Raw genomic sequence first — 11,757 nt, 5'->3', positions numbered from 1 at the left:
AATTCTTCATCAAAGGGTTTTATTTTGTGTTGGGAAATGTTTTATTGACGGTATTTGTTTGATTTCAGCCTCCCAGTCTGAACAGTACCCGCATCTTGGCGTCCAAAACGGCGCGGAAGATTTTCAGCGACGGCGCGGTGAGTAAAACGAGCGGACCCGGAGTTTAAACAGGCTGGACTGGGACTGGGGGGTAAAAGAGACTAAACTGGGACGGGACTGGGGGGTAAAAGAGGCTGAACTGGTTGATGTTAAAGCTCCTTGTGGCGCCAAACCGGCACAGGTGGCGCCAATAGAGGCTGATGACGTCACTCCTCCCAGCTGTTCCTGTCAACCTGATCAACTGAAGCTTCATCTTTATTTCTGTCATTAGATGTGATGAGGATCAGCTGTTGGTATCGAACCACAAATGGCAATAAAACCCTTTAATAGTATATAAAAAGTATTCACGTGTACTTTTTTTTTTATTAAGGTTAATGTAGGGCTGTGCGATTAATCAATTTTAAATCTAAATCGGATTTATTAATCAGACGATGTTAAAAAAAGGAAAATCGGACAATGGATTTTCCTTCTTTGCAGCTGCATTACAGGTGGAGCTCGTCTAGTCATCTTTGTTTGGTCAAGAAAATTGTAAATGTTGTCACTTTACTAAACTCAAGGAGGATTTACAGTATCTTTCAATTGCACTTCATTCCCAATAGGGACATTTGTTTGCTATTTTTCTTTAAAAATAAAGATAAAATATTTGAAACAATTTATTCCATTGTCTTTTGTAGTTTTACCAAAAAAATCGGGATTTTATTTTTATCCAAAATCGTCCAGCCCTAGGTTAATGTCAAAAAAGGCAAAAAAAGAAATGGCTCCTAATTCCCAGGGTCCTACTTAATATTTATTAATACTTATTCATATAAAACAAAAGAACCCCAGAAAAATACACTCTAAAACCAGATTTACATTCTTATTCGATTCGTGTATATTTTTTATTTTAAGTTTTCAGTTCTTGGGGTCTTTTCATTCATTCAGCTGTTGGACTCTTCCAGACAGAGATTCAACACCAGATTTTTATTCAAATAAAATAGGCTTATTTTATCGGTTATTTATCATAATGTTAGGTTTGTGATCATTAAAGCAGGTTTTGTAAGTCACTTTATCTGGATTAACGGAGTGGAGACTAGTGAGATTGAGGTGCTGCTGGAAACGGGGCCTTTTTAAATGTCTTTGTCTTAAATCTTAAAGTCCAAGGGTCTTAATTTTTTAATCTTACACTCTGAAAAGGAGAAGTTTATTACATTGTTTTAATGGGAGAAATAAACCCAGGTTGAGCGTGTTTCCACCCAATTGGGTGGGTTGATAAACTCTGCTGCTTTTCCTGGTTTTTACTAAATATTTAGGAGAAATTATTAACAAGTTTCCATTATGGCAGAGAAAAGTAGAAACACAAACTCATATTTTATTTAATCTGTTCAATTTAATTGTGGTCTTTGTTTGGAGCCTGAACTTTTTTTTTTTTATTAGTTTATTACGCGTTTTAATGTAGAGAATATTTGATTTGGGCTGGTTTTTTTTTACATTATTTCGTTGGGTTTTACGCCACGTTTGAGCTGAAACCCGTCAGATCTGGCAAGCGCTGGATTTCTAGAGAGGAGGCAAATATGGTTAAATGTAACTTTAGCGACAAATGGCTCAAATTGCAGGTTCATCGGACCTTCAGATGAACTAATTGATTGATTTTATTGATTGTTTTCCAGTCTCCGTCTCCAAAGAAGCCCAGCAGCTCGGAGGAGCCGCTGCTGAAGGAAAACCCTCGCCGCTTCGTCGTCTTCCCCATCCAGTACCACGACATCTGGCAGATGTACAAGAAGGCCGAGGCGTCTTTCTGGACGGCAGAGGAGGTAGAAAATAAAGAACTTTATCACAACATTCTAATTTTCTGAGACAGTCCTGTAGAGGTAGTAGATACTTTAAATATTTAGGTACCTTTTATTGACAGCCCTTATCTTTAAATCTTGTAATCAACGGCTACATTTACTACGCAAGCTCAGCTCCTTTAGTGTGAGCAGCAGATTATGGAGACTTTAGATCAGGGGTCAGCAACCCGCGGCTCTAGAGCCGCATGCAGCTCTTTAGCGCCGCCCTAGTGGCTCCTGGAGCTTTTTCAAAAATGTTTGACCTTTTTTTCTTTTTTCCCTCTTTTTTTCTTCTTTTTTTCTTTCTTTCTTGAAATTTTTACTTTTTCCTCGACATTTCGACTTTTTTCTCTGCATTTCGACTTTTTTCTCGAAGTGCATAATGAAAAAAAAATCTTCCCCCAGTTATAACTAATATAGAAACATCCAGCATGTGTTCCTTCATTCTAAGGCTTTTTTTCTTTTTTTTTCTCTTTTTTTTCTTTCTCGAAATTTTGACTTTTTTCTCGACATTTTGACTTTTTTCACGAAATTCTGACTATTTCCTCGACTTTACACTTTTTTCTCTACATTTTCGACTTTTTTCCCGAAGTGCATAATGAAAAAAAAAAATCTTCCCCCAGTTTTAACTAATATAGAAACATGCAGCATGTGTTCCTTCATTCTAAGGCTGATACAAGACTTTTCATTTTTTGCGGCTCCAGACATATTTGTTTTTTGTGCTTTTGGTCCAATACGGCTCTTTCAACATTTTGGGTTGCCGATCCCTGCTTTAGAAGAACCTCATAGAGGGAATTAGGGATGGGCGATATGGACCAAAAAATGTATCACGATAATTTCTGGCATTTATCCCGATAACGATAAATATGACGATAAAAAAAATACCAATTCAACTCCACCTTTTTAACTATAAATCTATCACAACATTCAGTCTTTGGAGCCCCCAAAACACTGCTCTAAAAGAATACTAAATGCTAACTAAACTACACCAATTAAATTGAATTTATAAAAACCAATTAACACATTTACTGCCAATGACGCCGATTGGCATCAATTATGCTGGTGCAACTTGTCAGTAAATATCAGGCCAGTAGATGGCAGCAAAGACTGTAATGACTCAAGGAAACAAGTTTGAAATTAAGAACAGATTCAACATTTATTCAAACAGCTTAAACAGTGGGATAACATAATTAAAATAACAAAGTAGAAAAAAATACAACCTGATAAATAAACAGGACAAATAAATAAAAGTTCACTGAAAATAAAATCCAATCAGTGATGAACTATTCTAATACAAATAAAATGTGCAAATTAACCTGTGGTTGGAACATGCCACAAAATTAGAAATTTTCTTAATATTCAAACGTTATATCAAGGTATCAAAATAGTGCAAAAGAGAACAAGAAGAACAAAAATATATAACATTTCAATGAAAATGTAAACACTGAAAAAATGTAAAACACTGTAAACTCCTGTAAACTCCCTATTTACCCATAATGTGCAGGGTAAGCATGTGTGCTTCTTTCCAAAAGACACCAAGGCTCAAACCTTAAGGTTTTTAGTCAGGAAGACTAGCATGTCCACTGTGGCTGGTTTCAGCAGAGACCTGTGGCAGGTAACTATGTTCCCTCCAGCACTAAACACCCTCTCTGAGGCTGTGCTTGTTGCAGGGATGCACAGATACTTTTTTGCCAAATGACTGATGAGAGGGAAATTCACTTCATGTATTTTCCACCATGTAAGTGGATTGCTTTCGCTGTCTGCCACTTGGCCAAGTAGGTAGCTGCTCAATTCAGCCTCAATTTTCACAGTGTCAGAAACTTTGACAGGGACCTCAGCAGCAGCTGTTTGCTTGAAAAAGCTTCCAAGGCTTTTCTTCTGTTTCTTCTTCTGGTTCTCCTCTTTTGCTTGACCCTGGGCTTGTGTTTCAGAGGTAGAAGCAGCAGGGCCACTTTGCATGGCAGAAACAGATACCCCCTCTCTGACCACTCTGGCTTTGATGACCTGGATCTCTTCCTGACTCAGGTGCAGAGTGCGGAAGCGTGGATCAAGAAATGATGCCATGTTGATCAGTTCTGCAACCTCTGGATTGCTGTATTTGGCCATCACATAGTCCAGTACTGACTTTTTAATGGTCTTGGTGAGATCTGCGTCTTCATCCTTCTCCTGCAGTAGCTCACTGCTGAAAAGGTGAAGAATAGGCCTCAAGAATGACACTGTGACATAATTCTCTGAGGACAGGGCATCAGTGAAATCAAGGAGAGGCCCTAAAGCCTTGCTGACAGCATCAAGGACATCAATGTCCTGCCACTTAAGCACCAGATGCCTGGTTGACCGGTCGGCAGCCAAGACTTGTGTGATGGCCTTCTCTTGCTCAAGCAGCCGCTGAATCATTTTCTGCCTGGATCCCCATCGTGTTGGAGATTCAGTCACCATTTTATGCTGAGGAAGGCCGAGCTCTTCTTGTGCAGCTTTGAGAGCCCGTTGCCTCTTCCAGCTGTGCGAGAACAAGCTGACAATTTTCTTACAAACTCCCACAGCTCTGTCAATCCTGCTGTCCCTCATGCTTCTCTCTGTAAAACAACAATACAATGAATGAAAATTAAAATAAGTGGTTCCAGAAGTGTTTACATTAAAGTCTACATTAGTCTATGTCAGTGTGTTTATATTAGTCTACAAGGTATTCTTATTTGAAATTCTGTGTAAATAGAATACATTTAACTGCTTTCAGTTTAAATCTATAAAATATATATAAATATTTATAAAAATAAAGCCGTTGTGCACCTGGATGAGCATCTCCATTAAATATTATGCCCAAGAAGGTGGTTTTCAGTTAAATGTACATGTGGTAGTAGTAATTTATTTCAAACATACAAATAATATGTATATATGAAATAAGCAAAACAGAAAAAAAAGACAAAGACGACCTTAAAAATGAAAACAGCACAATGATTTCAGTTAATACTACTTAAGAATACTCACCAATAGCAATGTGTAGGTTATGACCAAAGCAGGACAGCCTTGTCCAGTGGTTCAGGGCGACTGCTTTGACCATGTTAGCTCCACTGTCCGTGGTCAGGCACACCTGTTTGCTTTCGTGCAGTTTCCATTCTTGCAGAAATTGCTTCAGACCACTTGCAATATTTTCACCCGTGTGGTCTTCCGGGAAAAAACTCGTCCGGAGGCAACAGCTGTTCAAACTCCAATCACTCGTGATGAAGTGGACCGTGAGGCTGATGTACGGCTCAGTTGCTCGACTACTCCACATGTCTGTGGTTGAGGCAAAAAACTCCGCTGTAGACAGCGTTGTTTGTAAGCCATCACGGCACTCATCATACATCTTAGGCAGGGCTGTCTTGGAAAAATATTTCCTTGAGGGCATGTTGTATCTGCCATCCATTTTATTGATCATTCTTTTGAATCCCTCCTTCTCCACAGTTTGGAGTGGCAGCATGTCTCTAGCAAGACAAAACGCTACTGCCTCCGTTAAGTCTTTCCACCTCTTGCTTTCCTTATTATAAGGAACTGAATGCGCAAATGCGTCTGCAATCTTTGCCTGGGTAGAAGTTTTCTTACCGCTGCCTTTTGCGGTAGACGCTGTCGCTGCTGCGCGCATTGTCTGGCTCTCCTCGTACTCCGGTTTGTGCTGGTGTTTGAGGTGGTGGAATAAATTAGTTGTATTGCCATCCTTTGAGCTTATAATTTTTTTGCAGACTCTGCATATACACGATGTCTGCTCCTCGTCACTCTTTTTATAGCCGAACCAGTTCCAGATAACGGAGCTGGAGCCTCTTTTAATAACGAGTTCCTCGCTCTCAGATCCGCCTTCCGCCATGTTTGTTAATGCTGTAATCGACACAGAGCCATGCGCAGAGCCTGCGGCGTAGGGTCTGCGTCGATTTAACGCGGAAGGCTGATTTATGGTTCCGCGTTAAATCGACGCAGAGCCTACGGCGTCATCAACGGGAATTTATCGTTTTTATCGCGAGATGACAAATTCTTACCGTGGGGAATTTTTTTGACGGTTTATCGTGAACGGTAAACTATCGCCCATTCCTAGAGGGAATCCTAACCTTAAGTGTTTGTTGCTGTGTCATGTTACTGTGTTTGTATTATGAGACAAAAGACTAATAAAGTAAGTAACGTGTGTGCAGGTGGATCTGTCCAAGGACCAGCTGCACTGGGAGTCTCTGAAGGACGAGGAGCGATACTTCATCTCCCACGTCCTGGCCTTCTTTGCTGCCAGTGACGGCATCGTCAACGAGAACCTGGTGAGTTTACAGTCTTCCTGACTGGTCCTGGACCAGAATCCCTGCTGGATCTGTTAGTTCCTAAGAAGCTCCCAGACCCCTGAGCTTCATCTGGATCTGGTTTGTTGTGGTACCAGAACCATCAAGGTTCAGCAGCGTTCAGTTATTCTGCTCCTCACCGGTGGAACAAACTTCCTGTAGACCTGAGGTCTGCTGCAACTGTAGATCCTTTAAATCAGGATAGAAACATTACTGGTTCATGCCCTTATTTTGTAACAACTTGTGCTTTTATTATCATTTTATCTGTTATTTAAGCGTGAATAGTTGTGTAACTCTCGTCGTCCTGCAGGTGGAGCGCTTCACCCAGGAGGTGCAGGTGACGGAGGCTCGCTGCTTCTACGGCTTCCAGATCGCCATGGAGAATATTCACTCTGAGATGTACAGCCTTCTGATCAACACCTACATCAAGGAGTCCAGCGAGAGGTGACACTTTAACTTTAACTTAAACTAGTACAGCCTTCTGATCAACACCTACATCAAGGAGTCCAGCGAGAGGTGACACTTTAACTTAAACGAGAGGTAGAGCTGCTTAGATCTGGTTAAATCTGGTCAGAACTTTAATAGATCTGGTTAAATCTGGAAATACAAAGACTAGGATCAAAGGCTAAATACAGATAAGATTCCAAACACAATCATATAAAAAGGACAAGACAGTTAAATGTAAATTAATACCAATAAAAACAGCATAATGTGCGAGTAGGTTTCATGTTAACAAATTCAGTGATTTACAGACTATGTTTTGGTTTTCCACGACCAGATCGTCCTCAGAGTTCAGGCTTTCTGTGGATGAATTTACATTTATGTTTGTGAAACTTTGCTAAAAAAAATGATGAAAACCAAAAATAACATTCTTATAATAATAAAGATGAAAATCAGCTTTACTTGCTGCAATAAAATCCCTCCAGAGTTTATAAGCAGGTTCCTACGGGGGCTTGAAATCCTTGAAAGTGCTTGAATTTCAATGTTGTGTTTTCAAGGCCTGAAAAGTGCTTGAATTTTAGTTTTTAGGGGATTAAAAATTATAACCGTCTATCACAAAATTGGGATCAGACTGTAGTTTATTTATTACAAGGAGAAATAAAATCAGTAAGATGAAACAACTAGATGTTTACAGCTCGATACAATGTAAAGATATTTTTTATATATATATTTGACCCCAGTAATAAGGAGCTTTAAGGTTTTGAAAGTGCTTGAATTTGACCGTAAAGTTTGCAGGAACTCTGTATAAGTGAGAATGTTTCTCTTTTTTTTGCCTTTGGCAAAAAGATCAATTATTAACATCTATATCTTAAAGTTTTTCAGGGTAGAATTATTGATCTGACTTTATTAGTTAAATGTTTAACGTCAGACTTTGTTCTCAGGGACTTCCTGTTCAACGCCATCGAGACTCTGCCCTGCGTGAAGAAGAAAGCTGACTGGGCTCTGAACTGGATCGGGAACCAGAACGCCACCTACGGTACTATTATTGATTACTGATCACTAACCAGAACGCCACCTACGGTACTGATTATTGATTACTGATCACTGACCAGAACGCCACCTACGGTACTGATTATTGATCACTGGGGGCTGGTTATTGATTATCAGGGGCTGGTTATTGATTATCAGGGGCTGGTTATTGATTATCAGGGGCTGGTTATTGATTATCAGGGCTGGTTATTGATTATCAGGGCTGGTTATTGATTATCAGGGCTGGTTATTGATTATCAGGGCTGGTTATTGATTATCAGGGCTGGTTATTGATTATCAGGGCTGGTTATTGATTATCAGGGCTGGTTATTGATTATCAGGGCTGGTTATTGATTACCAGGGCTGGTTATTGATCATTAGGGGCTGGTTATTGATTATCAGGGCTGGTTATTGATCATTGATTCCTCCATCAGGAGAGCGGGTCGTAGCCTTCGCCGCCGTGGAGGGAATCTTCTTCTCCGGGTCGTTTGCTTCCATCTTCTGGCTGAAGAAGAGAGGACTGATGCCGGGCCTGACCTTCAGCAACGAGCTCATCAGCAGGGACGAGGTGAGACAATCAGAGCTCGTTGCTGACCCGGCCAATCAGAAAGCTGGTGGTTACTGACCTGTTCCAGATCCAGGACTTAAATAGTTAAATTTTCCTAAAATAAGGCCTTTAAATGACTTAATTTGTCGTAAATTTCTTCACGCTGAGTATAATACAATACACAGTATCAAGGGGCAAAAACACTAAAAATACTGGGCAGGTTGATCAAATCTGGGCCGCTTTTCACGGTTTTTACTAAATATTTAGGATAATTTATTAACTAAGTTTCCATTATGGCAGAGAAAAGTAGAAACTTGCACAATAAACTTCATTATTTCGGTGGGTTTTACATCACGTTTGGGCTGAAACCTGTCAGATCTGGCAACCTCAACCTGTGAACAAGTGTCTTTTTGGTCTTAAATTTACTATGGCAGAGAACACAAACTCATTATATTTAATCTACTCAATTTAATTGTAGTCTTTGTTTGGAGCCTGAACTTTATTTGCCTATGACTTGAAATGTATTCTGCATTTAATAATTTACTTGGTTTCAACATGGAAAGCGTGATTTTAGCTGGTTTTTTAATTATTCAGGGTTTCCGTGGGGTTTTAAAAAGTGATAAATGAAAATTGCCAAATTTAAGGCCATTAAAAGTGTTAAATTCAGTTATTTTTTTTAAATTGGTATTATTTTTTACATTTTAATCAGTCTATTTTATTGTCATTCACAAAGTGAAATAAATGTGAAACATCTGGTCAACATCAATGAGTCTATAAATCTGTTCTGTATAGTGTTCTATAGGTCAAAATCTGTATTAATGTTAAGGTCCGTGATTAACACTTAATGTTGTGACAGTTTTTTAAAAAAATCTGAAGGTAGTGAAAAAGGTATTAAATTGGTATTAAATTTAACATAAGGATTGCTGTATAAACCCTGTTATTTCGGTGGGTTTTACATCACGTTTGGGCTGAAACCTGTCAGATCTGGCAACCTCAGTTTAGCTAATATGGTCAATTTAGAGACAAATGGCTGGAAAGTTCCAGTTTTTCTGGACATTTGTGTTTAACTTTAACTGGTTCCAGTAGGGCTGGGCGATTTTTTTTTTTTTTTTTTTTTTTTTTTTTTTTTTTTTTTTTTTTTTTTTTTCCCTCTGAAAACCCGATTTTCGATTTTTTTTTTTTGGTAAAACTACAAAAGACAATGGGAAAAAAATTGTTTCAAATATTTTATCTTTATTTTTAAAGAAAAATAGCAAACAAATTTCCCTAATGGGAATGAAGTGCAACTGAAAGATACTGTAAATCCTCCTTGAGTTTAGTAAAGTGACAACATTTATAATTTTCATGACCAAACTAGACGAGCTCTGTCTGTAATGCAGCCAGCTGCAAAAAATCGATTTTCCGATTTCCTTTTTTTAACATCGATTTTGATTTAAAAAATCCGATTTAGATTTAAAATCGATTAATCGCACAGCCCTAGGTTCCAGTGTTTAACTAGTTCCAGTTCTGGTTGTAACTGGTTTCAGGGTTTAACTAACTGGTTGTAACTGGTTTTTCCAGGGCCTCCACTGCGACTTCGCCTGCCTGATGTTCAAGCACCTTCAGACCAAACCGTCCTCTGAGACGGTGGTCCGGATCATCAGGGACGCCGTGGCCATCGAGCAGGTGAGAGGTCCTGGTGCTGGTCCAGATGTTCTGCTGGTGCTGGCCCGGTCCAGATGGTTCTGGTTCTGATACCCGGTCTGTTGCAGGAGTTCCTGACGGAGGCTCTGCCGGTGAAGCTGATCGGGATGAACTGTGATCTGATGAAAACGTACATCGAGTTCGTGGCCGACCGGCTGCTGCTGGAGCTGGGCTTCTCCAAGGTACTGGTTCTGGTTCTGGTGGGGTTCTAGAGGGTTCTAGGAGGTTCTGGTACCGGTGGTGATGAGACGCGCAGGGGTACTGACCTCAGCCAGTGATGGGGGCTGAGCGGCGCTGCAGGTTCTGATGGAGGACGTGTAGTTCCCCGTCAGAGACGCAGCACCGTGATACAGACGCCGGGCTGAACCGGACCAGAACACAACTGTTACTGGGGGGATGGGCCTTCAATTACTGGGGGGGGGGGCAGTACTAAAAAAATCATTACTGGACTTTAATATACAGGACTGTCTCAGAAAATTAGAATATTGTGATAAAGTTATTTTTTTCTGTAATGCAATTACAAAAATGTCATACATTCTGGATTCATTACAAATCAACTGAAATATTGCAAGCCTTTTATTATTTTAATATTGCTGATTATAGTTTATAGTTTAAGATTAAGATTCCCAGAATATTCAAATTTTTTTGAGATAGGATATTTGAGTTTTCTTAAACTGTAAACCATAATCAGCAATATTAAAATAATAAAAGGCTTGAAATATTTCAGTTGATTTGTAATGAATCCAGAATGTCTGACAGTTTTGTTTTTGTAATTGCATTACAGTAAATCACAATATTCTGAGACAGTCCTGTATATTTTACATGCACACATTTTTATTAGGCCCAGAAATATATATATATATATATATTTTTTTTTTTTTTTTTTTTTTAACTTTCTCTTGTCTGCATATAATGGTTAATACTATGTTGGTAAAAACCTAAGGCATATATATATATGCATTTTTAATGTATCATATATTTAATTTTATATTTTTTTTTTGTTAGTTTCAAATACTTTTTTTTTTTTTTTTTTTTTGTCTACATAATTTTTTTTTTAAATTATTAGGCTCAGAAATACTTAAAGAAACACTGACTAATATCCATTTGGCCCAAATGATTTGGTTTGAAACTCCTAACTGAATGTGTGACGTGTTGATCCTGACGTGTTTCTGTTCTGCAGATTTTCCGGGCCGAGAACCCGTTTGACTTCATGGAGAACATTTCTCTGGAGGGGAAGACCAACTTCTTCGAGAAGCGGGTCGGGGAGTACCAGAGGATGGGGGTGATGTCGGGCCCCACGGACAACACCTTCAGGCTGGACGCTGATTTCTGAGACCTGGACCTGGAGGACCTGGTCTCCGGGGGACCTGGGGGTCCGGTTCTGGTCTCCGGGGGGACCCGGGGGTCCGGTTCTGGTCTCCGGGGGGACCTGGGGGTCCGGTTCTGGTCTCCGGGGGGACCTGGGGGTCCGGTTCTGGTCTCTGGGGGTCCGGTTCTGGTCTCCGGGGGGACCTGGGGGTCCGGTTCTGGTCTCCGGGGGGACCCGGGGGTCCGGTTCTGGTCTCCGGGGGGACCTGGGGGTCCGGTTCTGGTCTCCGGGGGGACCTGGGGGTCCGGTTCTGGTCTCCGGGGGGACCCGGGGGTCCGGTTCTGGTCTCCGGGGGGACCCGGGGGTCCGGTTCTGGTCTCCGGGGGGACCTGGGGGTTCTGGTCTCCAGGGGGACCTGGGGGTTCTGGTCTCCGGGGGGACCTGGGGGTTCTGGTCTCCGGGGGGACCTGGGGGTTCTGGTCTCCGGGGGGACCTGGGGGTCCGGTTCTGACCCGGCAGCAACTACCTCTGCCCCAGTGCATCCTGGGAGTTAAA

General features: G+C 40.7%; 2 protein-coding genes across 3 annotated transcripts in view; one reads left to right on the top strand and one right to left on the bottom strand.

Moving 5' to 3' along the window:
* Positions 1–11,295, top strand: part of LOC133464424 (ribonucleoside-diphosphate reductase subunit M2-like) — a 12,391-nt gene extending 1,096 nt beyond the window's left edge. Inside the window, exons 3-11 of one of the 2 annotated variants that reach the window (XM_061746396.1) lie at positions 69–137; positions 1,746–1,889; positions 6,059–6,175; positions 6,504–6,637; positions 7,576–7,670; positions 8,098–8,231; positions 9,771–9,875; positions 9,962–10,075; positions 11,074–11,295. In XM_061746396.1, coding sequence (XP_061602380.1) covers positions 69–137; positions 1,746–1,889; positions 6,059–6,175; positions 6,504–6,637; positions 7,576–7,670; positions 8,098–8,231; positions 9,771–9,875; positions 9,962–10,075; positions 11,074–11,226 — 1,065 coding nt within the window. In that variant the 3' untranslated portion in view covers positions 11,227–11,295. The remainder of the gene's footprint in view (positions 1–68; positions 138–1,745; positions 1,890–6,058; positions 6,176–6,503; positions 6,638–7,575; positions 7,671–8,097; positions 8,232–9,770; positions 9,876–9,961; positions 10,076–11,073) is intronic. The other variant, XM_061746395.1, reaches the window with a different exon arrangement.
* LOC133464881 (E3 SUMO-protein ligase ZBED1-like) lies at positions 3,214–5,734 on the bottom strand. Its single transcript, XM_061747071.1, has 2 exons — positions 4,887–5,734; positions 3,214–4,477 (listed from the first exon to the last, which is right to left on the bottom strand). Exons 1-2 carry the CDS (start codon positions 5,518–5,520, stop codon positions 3,447–3,449), a joined length of 1,665 nt encoding a protein of 554 aa, XP_061603055.1. The 5' UTR covers positions 5,521–5,734; the 3' UTR covers positions 3,214–3,446.
* Positions 11,296–11,757: the final 462 nt, after the last annotated feature.

This window comes from Cololabis saira, chromosome 18, assembly GCF_033807715.1.
Source record: "Cololabis saira isolate AMF1-May2022 chromosome 18, fColSai1.1, whole genome shotgun sequence".
Classification (NCBI taxonomy): domain Eukaryota; kingdom Metazoa; phylum Chordata; class Actinopteri; order Beloniformes; family Belonidae; genus Cololabis; species Cololabis saira.
This window is presented reverse-complemented; position numbering and strand designations above follow the sequence as displayed.

Excerpts from the sequence above, each read along its gene's own strand:
- LOC133464881 (XM_061747071.1), bottom strand. The coding sequence starts at position 5,520 with ATGCGCGCAGCAGCGACAGCGTCTACCGCAAAAGGCAGCGGTAAGAAA. Across the intron at positions 4,478-4,886 it reads TAACCTACACATTGCTATTG|AGAGAAGCATGAGGGACAGC; the intron begins GTGAGTATTCTT and ends GTTGTTTTACAG.